We start from the raw sequence: 13,956 nt of genomic DNA, 5'->3' as shown, positions 1-13,956 counted from the left end.
GTCGGACAGGTGTTTGGGGATTTTTCTTTATTATAGAGAGAATTATTCTGACATCAGCTGTGGAGGTCTTCCTTGGCCTGCCAGTCCCTTTGCGATTAGTAAGCTCACCAATGCTCTCTTTCTTCTTAAAGATGTTCTAAACAGTTGATTTTGGTAATCCCAAAGTTTGGCTGATGTCTAACAGTTTTATTCTAGTTTCACAGTCTCATAATGGCTTCTTTGACTTTCATTGGCACAACTTTGGTCCTCATGTTGATAATCAGCAATAAAAGTTTCCAAAGATGATGAAAAGACTGGAGGAAAGACTTCTTCTTTGGAGTTTTATGGCATCCGGCATCCGCAATGTTGCATTGCTGGCACCTTCTGGCTTCATTCCACAGTACTCATGTCTTTATATTAGATCCTTTTTATAAGCACAGAGGCCCTCAAGAAATCAAGCAACAACTTTATTCCTTTTCCTTTCCCTCCACACTTTACTGATATTTCTGTCAATCCAAATTTCCTCATTTCAATGATCATAAATCCTCTTTCTGTCTCATATCTCCTACATGCAACTAGGGCATGCTGAACTGTTTCTGGTTGATGGCATTCCCCACACAGCCCCGTATGGTGTTTTCCCAATATTTTTAATGTGCTGTTCAGGTGAGTGTGTCCTATCCTCAATCTTGTTAATACTACCTGTTCCCGCCTGTTCCCCCCACTTCTTGCTGTAATGCCCACTCTGTTTTGTAGCGAATAGAGGTGTCTCCCCTTTAATTCCTGTTCCCAGCACTTTAACCACATGTGATTTTTTTTCTATTACAAATCTCAAATTGTGGAGTAAAGAGTCAAATAAATAAATGATGTGTCTTTGCCCCAAACATTATGGAGGACACTGTAGACCATGTCCTATTCATTTATGTTCAAACAGCAGTTGTGTACATTGATAAAGATGCATCTTGGGTGGAGCCAAGTGATGGATCAAAATGTTTTTAACACAGTCATGACCTATTGGTCTTAAAGGGAACATTGACCAATCTTTATATCCTGGGGTTAAAATCTCTTGAGCATTAGCTTCTGCATTAAGAATAGTTTCTCAGCCATTGTTCTTATCATTGTCACTCTGATTTAAGGTCCAGTATTTATTGTTTGAAATTAATTCAATACTTTTGGAAATGTTTACTCATTTGGGAACGGATTGGTTACATTGAGTGTCAAGTCAATTAGCAACCTGGCTAACTTTCAACATTCTTCAATTTACTTTTTAGCCACTTTCTCCTCTTTATATAAAATATTTAAATTTATTCTGAAATAACTACATTTGCCATCTTTTTGCTCATTTACAATTTTGACCAATTTATTTTCTATTTTCTAAACCTTCTCCACAAAATGTATTATCCTCCCCTGTTTGGTTTCACTGGTTGCTTGAACTAATTGCAATAATGGTGTCAAAATACAGGATATAATTTCCAATGTTTCCCACAACTTTAATATTTATGCAGGATAGAACATAGAACAGTAGGGTACAAGTCAAGTGCAGCACAAGAACAGGCCCTTCGGCCCACAATGTCTGTGCTGAACATGATACTAAGATCATATCTACCTGCACATAACCCATATCCCTCCATTCCCCGCATATCCATATACCTAACTAAAGTATTTTAAATGCCACGAACATATCTGCTTCAAACACCATCCCCGGCAGTGCGTTCCAGCCACTTCTCACCCAATGTGTAAAAAAATTGCCTCACACATCTCCTTAAAGATATACTTCCAGATTACTATTCTTCACAAACATTGTATATTTATTATACAAATAGAATTTTGTGCAGCATCTTGCTCAGATTCATTGGACGTTGAGGGATTTCAATGACTTTGTTCCTTGGTGCGCAGGAGGTTTGAGGGATGATCTTATAGAGGTGTACAAAATCATGAGACGAATAGATCAGATAAATGCACAGAGCCTTTTGCCCAGAGTAGGGAAATAGAGAACCAGAGGACATAGGTTTAAGATGAGGGGGGGAAGATTTAATAAGAATCTGTTGTGTAACGAAACCCATACACAGGAGTAACAGATTTTGAAGTAACCCAGAATAAGATAGATGTGAAAATCACATACAAAATATATGTACCACTGATTATATCTGGTATGTATAAGTAAGCTGAAGGGAATAACACCAAAGGCAGTTCAAACATAATCCTGGTACTTTGGGTTAGGTTTGCATTTGCAACCTGCACATGTATGGTACAGTCCTGCATTTCCTCCCTTCACCGGAGATGAGATGGGTGGTAGAACAGCAGCAGGAGAATGAAGCAGCATCGCCGGCGATGAAACTGGAGACCTTGGCAGGGGTCGATGTGGCGTGGGCGTGGGCGAGATGGCAGGCAATGATGCGCACCATCTCCCGTGACCCTGTACTGGGTTCACCCGCCCAGCACCTGATGCCAAGAGACCCGAGCCACACTACCTGTAGCAAAACAGACATTGGAACCGCAAGTTCGCACACCATTCTAAATCCAGTCCAAGCGACAACAAAAACGCAACGTTCAAAAAAGACGGTATGACAAAACGAGTAGACCACTTCCACCACTGGCCAAGGGACAAGTAGTCCGTCTGCAAACAGCAAAGGGCCATGACCGCCTCAATCAATCAATCAATCAATCAAGTTTTATTCGAAATGAATTTGCCAGCAGCGGTACAATAAAAAAGAACACACAATACACAACAAAAATTTACACAAACATCCACCACAGCATTCTACACTGTGGTGGAAGGCACAAAATTTGGCCAGTCCTCCTCCATTTTCCCCCGTGGTCGGGACCCCAACCCTCCACAGTCGCCGCTGTGGGCGTCCAGATGTACAGCCAAGGTAAGTCCAAGTGTAATCCAAGCCTCGGTGTAATATCTGGAACTATTCTCGAACTACGTTCATACCTCGTCAGTGTCGACGGCGGCACCTACAGACGTAATAGACAGCACATCCTGCCTGTGAATGAACCAGCACCACCCCGACCGCACCAGCATACTTCCATCCCACTTCTGACACCATGTTGTGTAATGAGACCCATACACAGGAGTAACAACTCATGGTCTTTATTGTAACACAAGCGGAGGAAACATTACATGTTATTGTCTCTGTAGTCAGCATCAAGTCTGACTGTGAGATGGTGAAGTGCTGTTATCAATAGTCCGGGGTAGGGATGAGAATCGGGATTGGACAACATATGGAATGTGCAGCACGCATAATATGTGTGGTGATAGATCTAGTAAAGGCAGACTAATATGGTTAATCTGCAGAATCTGAGGGGTCATATTTATGCTCAAAAGGTGGTAGGTGTATGGAGCGATCTGATTGGGGTGGTGGTTGAGGTAGGTACTATTGTAGTGTTTGAGAAGCATTTAGAAAGATGCATGATAGGAGCGCTCCGTTTCGCTGGCCCGCGGCAGCCTGAAGCCGCGGTCTGCAGAGCTCCAGCTGGCGCGGCGTCCGCAGCCTGGGATCCCTCGTGGGGGACCCGGGAGAAGAAAAAGCTTCCACCGCCGGCCAGCGGCAAACTTCTACTGCAGTCCCGAATCAGGAGCGGGGTCCCTCGCCGGGGACCCCTGGAGGGGAGTTTCGACCGGTCTGCGGTGCTTCTGGCTGCGGCGCGGCGGGGACTTTAAATCTTTGACCGCCGGCCTGCGGCCTACAGCAACCTGAAGCCACGGTCTCCGGTCGGGGAGGCACCGTTTCAGGACTTACCTGGACATTTTACCTTATCTGCACATCTGGACGCCCGCAGCGGCGACTGCGGAGGGTTGAGGTCCCGACCACGGGGGGAAATGGAGGAGGACTGGCCACATTTTGTGCCTTCCACCACAGTGATGAATGCTGTGTTAAATTTTGAGTGTGTTTTTGTGTGTTCTTTATCATTGTACCACTGCTGGCAAATTCATTTCACTTGCACATAAAGTGCAATGTGACGAATAAAACTGATTGTTGATGTGTGCGTAGGAAAGAGCTGCAGATGCTGGTTTAAATCGAAGGTAGACACAAAATGCTGGAGTAGCTCAGCGGGACAGGCAGCTTCTAGAATGGGTGACCTTTTGGGTCGATACCCTTCTTCAGAGAGATGCATGGATAGGTTAGGTTTAGAAGGATATGGGGCACAGTCAGGTGGGACTCATGTAGATGGGGCATATTGGTCGGTGCAGGCAAGTTGGGCACATCATTTCTGTGCTGAATTACTGTGAACCATTGGCTGTGCTCTGCAAGGTTATGCAAGACTGCAAGACTTTTTGCATAGACACAAGTCTATGCAAAAAGTATGCTCACGGGACGTTAGTTAATGCAGCTGATGAACAAAATGTGTGCCCTTACTAATTAGTTTAGAAGTAATTGCATAACGATTTGAGTCCTTGCAGCTCGCGTACGGACTTGCAATCCATCGGCATCTCCAGTGCGGCGGCGCTGCCCCGTTTGCTGCTCCCTCCCTCCCTCTGTTGCTTCCCCCGCCTCCCACCCTTGCCCGCGCCGGCCGAGCAGCAGCGATGGCAGCTGAGCCGGAGAGCAGCTCCTCCCCGCGGGTCACCTACAGACCCCTCTCCATGGCATCCAGCAACAGCAGGAAGAACCGCGACAGCCCGTGGAAGCTGCGGCTGGTTTACCTGCAGTGCTGTGAGTTCAGCATCTTGTGCAAGGGAGGGAGGGAGGGAGGGAGGGAGGGAGAGACGGCGGCGCCTCTTTAAACCCCTGAGCTTCACTAGCTCCATGGTTTAAACATAAATAACAAATATCTCAGCCGCAATTGGCGACGTATTTTTCCACACGCATTACGTGGTATTCGTGGCATTAGTTGTGTGTTCTGGGAACTGCAGTCTGATTCTGTCTTCAGAATTATCCTCAGTTGCAATATCCTCAGTGTAATTGAATTAATTTGTGCTCTTATTTTATGGGTGGCAACTTGACCTAATGTTTTGACACACAATTTGCTGACTTGCATTTGTTGTTTTTGTAGTTTGTGCTGCAGTTTCATAAAATTTGGTGCGTGTTGTTAAAATATTCCTTTTGAAAATGTACAATGAAAGATCTGTTTGTAGGGGGCAGTAACTTTTGGTGAAGGTTCCCCCCCAAAAAAAAACTCCCCAAATCCCCATCTAGGGAAATGATGTTTACAGAGTACATTACCCAATGAATGTATGTATGGCTTAGAGACAGATGGTGACTATCCTCCAAAACGTGGAGGCAGCAGGAACTGCAGATGTTGCAATCTCGAAATTATTGGCTTTCCACATCCGATTAATTTTTGTAAAGATCTTAAAGTTTAAGTTTGTTATAGTCAGACGTACAGTGGAAAGAGCGGGCATCTTTCTGCAGTTGCTCAGTTCAATGTTGTCAGTATAATAAGTACTATTTTTAACATGGCTCCAGGCAAAAGTTAAATCCGTGAACATAAACCCTCCACTGCCCTTGTGCCCCATGCATTGAGGATTCTGTCAGACTTTCAACACACTGTGCCCCTCGCTGCTGCTTTAAGGGTTTTCCTGCCAATATTGAATTGAATTTCCTTTATTGTCATTCAAACAATAGTTTGAACGAAATTGTGTACCTTGCAGTCAGTGGTGGACTGGCCAGGGTGTCAGCTTGCCCGATGGCAAGTGGGCCCCCGATATCAAGTGGGCCCCCGATATCAAGTAGGCCCCTGATGAAGTGGGCCCCTTTGTCTCCTGGCAACCAATATTTTTAGACCCAGTCCGCCACTGCTTTCAGTCATGGCATGAAAAAAAGCAACGGAACACACAATGAACACAATTTAACACAAACATCCATCACAGTGAATCTCCTGGCACCTCCTCACTGTGATGGAAGGCAAAAAGTCTTATGTCTTCCTTGCTTGTTCTCCCGCTGCGTCGAGGCGATCGAGGCTCTCGATGTTGAAGCTCCCGCCGGATGATGGTAAATCCCGCGGCCGATTCCAAGCTCCGCGAACGGGCCGATTCAACTCCGTGACTCGCACATTAATATCACACATTAACCATGTTCTTATTTATAATGATACAAATGTGTCGTATATTACTACATTCATTGTCAGTGAAAGGGAAGTGAATTTCACTTCAGAACAATTTCATTTTAGTCCATTTAAAAAAAAAGGTATATTCCAGTGAAGAAGGGTCTTAACCCAAAACATCACCTATTCCTTCTCCAGAGATACTGCCTGACCCGCCGAGTTACTCCAGCATTTTGTGTCTTTCTTTGGTTTAAACCAGCATCTGCAGTTTCCTCCCTACACAATACATTTAATATGATTTAATATTTGTTCAGTTTGGCCTCTTTATGTTTGATTTTGGTTGTGATGCGCTTGGCAAGAACCATTGCTATCTGTCATGAACACAGGGCATAGCTTCATCCAGCATGGAAACGGGTCCTACGGCCCATTGAGTCCATGCTGACCATTCACACTCGTTCTATGTTTCTCATCCACTCCCTACACACTAGGGGGCAATTTACAGAGACCAATTAAACTACAAACCCGCACATCTTTGGGATGTGGGAGGAAACCGGAGTACCCGGAGGGAACAAGCCCGGTTACAGGGAGAACGTGCAAACTCCACATGGGCAGCACCCGAGTTCAGGATCGAACCTGGGTTTTCGGCGCTGTACAGTAAATATAAGTGTACTGAGAATGGGAAAGAAACAGTGCCTACATCTATATGGGGCTCAGTTTGATCCTGACAAGATCTTCAGCAGGCTTTCCTTTAACCTGATGCCATTGGAGATGATGATTGATCCAAGCCGAGCTTCGTAGTTGTGATCAGTGACACGAGGAAAAAGTTCAGGATAAATGATAAAGGCAAAATGGAGACACATGTGTCTTCGTTTGATGAATGGATTTGATGCTCTGAGCGGATAGATGGAACTGTGGATGCTGCTGTTCAGGTTTTGACTCCTGACAATCGATCTGTGTGATTAAATTGCTCCATAATGGAATGCCTTGTAGATTGATGACTATTGAATTGCTGTATGATGCTTTTCCATCATGCAAGCATAAGCTCTGTGACCTATTTAGCTCCTTACTCCTTGCCAAACTGAAGAGATTTCTCTCACAAATACTGTACACTCGCTCAGATCTTACAAGCCGGTTTAATCTCCAGGGCTACAAATAGTGGCCTGAAGATAAATAGTGTTGCACAAATCTCAGCTAACCTGCAAATCCATAAAGGTTTACCCCGTTGGATCCTTACGAAGGGGTTTTTTTCCCTTGCATCTGCTGATAATCGTGGAAACCTGCAGGAGAAAACCATGGTTTCTGCCATTTTGCAAGGAATAAAAGGATATGATCTACCTGTTGCTTGGTTGGCAGTGTCTTTGGCTGCAAAATAGTGAGCCTTCTGCACTGTATTCAGGTGGAGATGAAGAGTGGTTCCCCCGTCTAGTCTTTGATATTTCCACCTGGGGGAAAAAAAGGTTCTGACTGTCTACCCTATCTATGCCTCTCATAGTTTTATTTATGAGATTGCTTGAAGCTGAGGTGCTAATTATTTTCTAGGAGGTTCAAATGCAAGAGGGGAGAAGGCAGGAGGATGGGGTTGAGAGGGAAAGATAGATCAGCCATGATTGAATGGCGAAGTAGACTCGATAGGCTGAATGGCCTAATTCTACTCCTATGTTTTCTGAACACGAACTTGCTGGCAGAATGATTTAGCATTTTTGGTGATCTACTGTCTTACTGTGCTTAAAGAAAAATAGTTTCTCTTCAGTTTTAATAGCTTTTTATTTAAACGTGGTAGGTATAGTATAGTAGGCCCCTCTCGGTCATGACTGACCATGGGTGATGCATCCTGGTCGGATGCAAGTCTATGTGATGTCATATGGGTGTTGCCCCAAGCTTGGAGATGACAAAAGTAAGAACACGGCATCAGCAATTGGCGTGCTGAGGCACGGATGGAAGAACATGATTTTATTCTAAAGGAAGCAAACTAGATGGTGGTGTAGAAGGCCTAAGGGATGCTTGCCTTCAATGGTCGGGGCATTGCATATAAGAGTCATGAAGTCGTGTTGCAGCTTTAGAGGACTTCGCTTCTGCTGTATTTGGAGAATTGTGTGCAGTTCTGGTCACCCCATTACAGGAAGGATGTGGAGGCTTCAGAGAGGGTGTAGAGGAGGTTTACCAGAATGATGCCCGGATTGGGGGGTATTCACGATGTAAGGTTGGACAAGCCGGGATTGTTTTTTCTGGAACATGAGATTGAGAGGGGACCTGGTGGAACAGTTCTCTCAGGATGGAAGTTTCAACATTGAGAGGCCATAGCTTTAAAGGTGAGAGGGGCAAAGTTTAAATGAAGTGCACGGCAAGTTATTTTTACACTGGTGGGTGTTTGGAAGGCGCTGTCAGGAATGGTGGTGGTGGCGGCAGATACAATTGTTGCATGTAAGAGGCTCTTGGACAGGTGCATGGATATGCAGGGGATGGAGGGACGTGAATCGGGTGCAGGCAGAGGAGATTAGTTAGCATCCTGTTTGGCACAGGTATTGTTGGCCGAGGATGATGCTGTGTTCCTGTACTGCGCTGCTCTGTGTTCACTGTTCAATTTCATATATGGAAAAAAATATGTGATTTTAAAAATCTAATTTTGGTAGATCTCAAGATGACAAAATCCAAATTAATCTTGTTCAATCTGAGGATTGAGATGAGCAAGGATGTGGAATTTGTGGCACTTGATTTGATGATCATCTCTAGGGCGGCACAGCGGTGCAGATGTAGATTTGTTGCCTTACGGCGCCAGAGACCTGGGTTCAATCCTGATGATGGGTGCTGTCCGTAAGGAGTTTGTCCATTCTCCCTGTGACCGCGTGGGTTTTCTCCGGGTGCTCCGGTTTCCTCCCACATCCCAAAGACGTACAGGTTTACCGGTTAATTGGCTTCTCTAGATTGTCTGCAGAGTGTAGGATTGACGGTGGAACGAAGGGCCTGTTTCCATGCTGTATCTGTGAAACTAAAACGACATCTCATTGTTGAACAAAAGTAAACTGGGAGTTTGCCAGGAGCATGTTGGGTGAAAAACATGTTGGTTGATACAAAGGCCATTGTAAAGCTGCTCATGGTCAGGATGTCACTTGAATGATCTGCTGGATAATTCCTCCAATTCGAACACCAATCTCCAGATGTTTGAGAGGAAGAGTTTGCAGGTGGTTTGGATAGACTGGCAGAAACCTTGTTGTCGATGTTGGACTTTTACTCTTGTTGAAACAAGGAACTGCAGACGCTGGTTTACTCAAAAGGCCGCAAACTGCTGGAGTAACTCAGCGGGTCAGGCAGCATTACTGGAGACTTTTTGAGTTGGGACCCTCTTCAAAGACTGATTTATTATTTTTTGTCTGTGTCTGTCTGTCGATCGGCTTCTGGTTGGAACAAAGGGCACATATTAACCTGTTCAGTGCCACCCCTGAGTATACCCTGCTCGTGGCCATTAGTGAAAAAAAGAACTTGGTAGTGAACACGGGGGGGGAGAGAGAGAGAGAGAGAGAGAGAGCATGTCCAGTTGTGTTACTCCATGATTTGAATATATGAGCAAGGAGGTCCTACTGCAGTTGTAAGGGGCCCTGGTGAGACCACACCTGGAGAATTGTGTTCAGATTTGGTCTCAAACCTCAAACTTGAGGAGTAACTCAGCGGTTCAGGCAACATCTGTGCTGCTGCTGCGGAATAACATACAAGATCTTCTGCTCAAATCCTCAACAAACCACAATGGGGAAGGTTTGAGTCTAATCCACTGCCACTCAATCAGTTCACCTTAAACCTGGAACTGGAACCTCAGACGGCCCTTGCTTTCTCTCCATCCCCTTCACTGTTCTCCCACTGCAGGCGGACACTACTGTCTCCGCCTGCATTCTCTCTTTGTCCCGCCCCCTCCCCTGATCAGTCTGAAGAAGGATTTCAAACCGAAACGTCATCCATTCCTTCTCTCCAGAGATGCTGCCTGTCCCGCTGAGTTACTCCAGCATTTTGTGTCTATCTTCACTTTAAATCTGATTGTTTCTGGATTGGGGCAAGATACTTCACAGCATATAGGGCAGGCAGACAAACTAAGTCTGAAGAAGGGTCTCAAACCGAAACATTACCCATTCCTTCGCTCCATAGGTGCTGCCTCACCCGCTGAGTTTCTCCAGCATTTTTGTCTACCTAAAATATAGTATCTCAGGAGAACATGGATAGGAGGAGACATTTCGGGTCTGGACCCGTCTTCACAATGGCTATGATGTTAGCTGAACTCTATTTGATGACCGTGTTTTGAAACCAAAAAAAATCTCAAATCAGAATGGCCGTTTGACTTGAAACATTTCTGTTTGTCTCTCTGCAAAAGGTGTCTGACCTGCTGAATGCTGAGTGTTCCCATCTTGCCCGTATTTTCCCATGTCCAGATGCTGCAGATTTGGATATTTAGTCAACACAAATTTAAGAGCACCTTTTGTCACAGTCACATGGGCAGTGTTAGCATTTAGTTTGACATTGAGACACAAAAATGTGAGAAGACAAAAGATTTATTATCTTTTAAGAGCTTTTAACATGGAGAGAAAGATCACAGCCTTAGAGTGAAACTGCAGAAACAGGCCCTTCAGCCCACCGAGTCCATGCTGACCATCGATCACCTATTTACACTAATCCTATATTAAACCAGTGTTATTGTCCCCCCTTCAAAGGTATTTTAATGTCACGTGTACCAATTAAGGTAGAATGAAACTCCATTTACCATACAGCCATACTAAAAAAAGCAACAAGATGCACAACTACATAAAAGTTAACATAAACATCCACCCCAGCGGATTCCCCTCATTCCTCACTGTGATGGAAGGCAATGAATTCTAATTTTCTTCACTCTTTACTTGGGGTTGGGGCAGTCGAACCACCCGCAGTTCGGGTGGTCGAAGCTCCCGCGATTGGGGCTGTCAAAGCCCTCACGTTGGGATGGTCAAAGCTCCTGCAGCCTGGAGCTCCAGAAGTCGGTCCCTAACCAAGGGACTGCGAGCTCCACAATGTTAAAGTCCGCAGGCTCCCGTTGTTGGAGCTCCGACGGCAATCCCCGACAGGGACCACCAGCTCCACGAGGTTACATCCTGCAGGCTCCCGTGGTTAGAGCTCCCAAAGTCAATACCCAGCAAGAGGCCGCCAGCTCCTCGATGTTTGGCTGCAGTGTGGACGGAGTTACGATACGGAAAAAAATCACATCTCCGTCGAGGTAAAAGATTTTAAAAAGTTTCCCCAACCCCATCCCCGCAAAAAACCAAAGCTGAAGAACACTAAAACATACATTTAGCACTAACTGGAAAACAACAAAAAGAGAAAAGGGCAAGACAGGCTGATGGTGAAGCAGCCATTCCGGCACCACCTGGTGGTCGGGTTCCCACCAACTCTCCTAAGATTCTACCACTCGGAGATTGAGTAGACGAGGAGAGCTCTCCAGGAGCAGGTCCAATATGATATCTACCCTGTTAGTAGCTGACGAGTTAAACGCCATTGATGGCGTAATTAAGTTTGGGAATGAGACAGAGTGGCGGTTTTGGAAGGGTTGGTAGGAGTTGAGATCATGAGAAAATTATGAATGAACATTGGGATTTTAATTGAAAGTCCAAGAATTGCAGACGCTGGAAATCTGAAAGTAAATGGGCAGGTTGTGAATGTGGTGAGGACCAGTCAGGAGTTGTAGAATGTGAAACTGATTCCAAATAGGTGGGAAAAAAAGAGAAAACAGGACAGTTTGAAGTTGCGGAGAGAATGGTGACAATGTCCGAGGGTGAGACCGAGGTTACTCTGATCTAAACCTGAACGCTGAAGAGTTACTGAACCGGACACAGGTTTTACCCTGTGAGGAATGAGTGATCAAGCAATGGGCGCTGATGTCGATTAAGAGGGGAACTGGGATGATGGCAACGTTCAAAGAGCAGAGAAGCAAGAAAAGTTTTGTGCGAGTGAAAATCTAGATGCAAGGTTGTGCTGTTTTTTTAAATATTTTATTTTATTAGAAGTAAGTAGTCATATGGCACCAAAGTGCCTAATATATATTTTCATAATACATTTTATGTACAACTTCTTTTTTTTTTGTTACATTGAAAAACGATGAGAATAAGAAAAAGAAGTTAGATAGTAAAGGATAGAAAGATGTGAAATATAGTGTGTGAAGAAAGAAAACGAGTAAATGAAGATAGTTGAGAGAGAAAATAGAGAAAAGAAAAGAAAAAAGAAAAGGAGATCATTATTTATATTCTTGACCAACCCTCGTCCAGTCCTGAAACAGTTATTTTTTTACAATTGTGTTGCACCATATGATTCCAAAAAAACGGCGAATGGAGACCAACTCGTTATGAATTGGTCTGATTTATCCATTAGGAGGAATCGCATTTCCTCAAGATGAGCGGTGTCCAACATACTTGCAATCCACATTTTAAGCGTTGGTATTGATGTACCCTTCCAAAATTTAAGTATTAATTTTTTGCTATTATTAAACCATAGTTAAGGAATAGATTTTGAGATGTGTTCAATTTATTCCCATCTTCCATTACACCAAATATAATCATTTCAGTATTAGGTTCCATTCTTGTCTTGAATAATTTTGTAAATATTTCAAAAGTATCATTCCAAAATCTATAAAGTGCAGGAACCTAAGGAGTGTGTTATAGTTGCATTTTGGGCTAGACATTTATCACAAGTAGCGGATATATTTGGATAAAATTTGTTCAATCTTGTTTTTGAATAATATAATTTATGTATAATTTTAAATTGAATTAGATTATGTCTTGCATTAATTGAACATTTGTGAATATATATATATCAGGTATTTTTCCCATTTAACCTTCGTAATTTTTATCATTAGTTCCCGTTCCCACTCTTCTCTAAGTACCTCTGTCGATGGTAGGTCTATATTTAGAATACTATTATATAAATAGGATATTCATTTTTGTGAGTCAGCTTCAATATTCATTGCTTCTTCCAATAAGTCAGGAGTTACTTTTTGATATCCTTGTATATATTTTTTCACAAAGTCGCAAATCTGAAGATATTTAAAATATTGGTTGTTTTTCAATTTAAATTTTAATTGTAGTTGTTGGAATGATAGTAGGTTTCCTGTTTCGTACATATCCCCAATCCTTCTAATTCTGAGACTTTCCCATTGGTTATATGTCTTATCAATAAGAGATGGTTTAAATAAAGGGTTATTTGCTATTGGCATTAACAGTGATAGATTTCTTAATTTTAAAGATAATTTTATTTGTTTCCAAATTCTTATTGTATCATATATAATTGGGTTCTTCTTATATATTGTGTTATTCAGTTTTTTTGGAGAAAAGAGGATCGTTCCTATATTACAAGGATGGCAATCCTCCTTCTCCATTTTTATCCATTCTGTCTGTTGGGTAGAACTATCCAACCAATAAATCATAAATCATAAATCAAGGTTGTGCTGTTACAGGTGTAATTAAAAAAAAAAAATTGTTATTGTCAAAAGTTGTCCAAGGCTCTTCACAGCACCCTAGGCAAATAAACATAGTGGCAAGGTTGCAAACAGACTAATTGGCAAATGTTCAGGCAAGAGATGGAGTAGGTGGATAGGGAATGGGTTTGGGGGTGGTGGTGGGGGTGGGGGGGGTGGGGGGAGACGGCAACATTAGGGTGCACAATTTTGGAATGAAGTGGAGCGATGGCAAATGGTCGTTCACATGAGTGAATACCTGAGGGGAAGGACATCTGAATAGTGAAAACTGATCAAATTTATACCTTCTTCCAACCCCCTTGTTCAAAAGTACTTACTGGGGGTCATCTCTTGGGTGAAATGGAACACTTTGGGTGCGTCTGGAGCCCTCCTGGGTTTATTTGGGGATGATTTGTAGTTTTTTTTGCACAATCCGCAAGCATTGCCTCTTTTCATTTCACTGCACATCTTGTATGTGTATGTGACGAATAAACTTGACTTGATTTAAAAGTTTGTTTTTAAAGTTAAAAAGT

General features: G+C 43.4%; 1 protein-coding gene across 2 annotated transcripts in view; it reads left to right on the top strand.

Annotated features, from left to right (window-relative positions):
* Positions 1–4,498: 4,498 nt before the first annotated feature.
* The window catches only part of si:ch211-51h4.2 (uncharacterized), a 158,302-nt gene continuing 148,844 nt past the window's right edge, over positions 4,499–13,956 (top strand). For both annotated transcript variants that reach the window (XM_055646256.1, XM_055646255.1), the window contains exon 1: positions 4,499–4,637. In XM_055646256.1, the coding sequence (XP_055502231.1) occupies positions 4,511–4,637 (127 nt within the window). In that variant the 5' untranslated portion in view covers positions 4,499–4,510. The remainder of the gene's footprint in view (positions 4,638–13,956) is intronic.

This window comes from Leucoraja erinacea, chromosome 14 (assembly GCF_028641065.1).
Source record: "Leucoraja erinacea ecotype New England chromosome 14, Leri_hhj_1, whole genome shotgun sequence".
Taxonomy (NCBI): domain Eukaryota; kingdom Metazoa; phylum Chordata; class Chondrichthyes; order Rajiformes; family Rajidae; genus Leucoraja; species Leucoraja erinaceus.
Note: the sequence above shows the minus strand (reverse complement) of the source record. Positions and strands in the feature narration are given on the sequence as shown.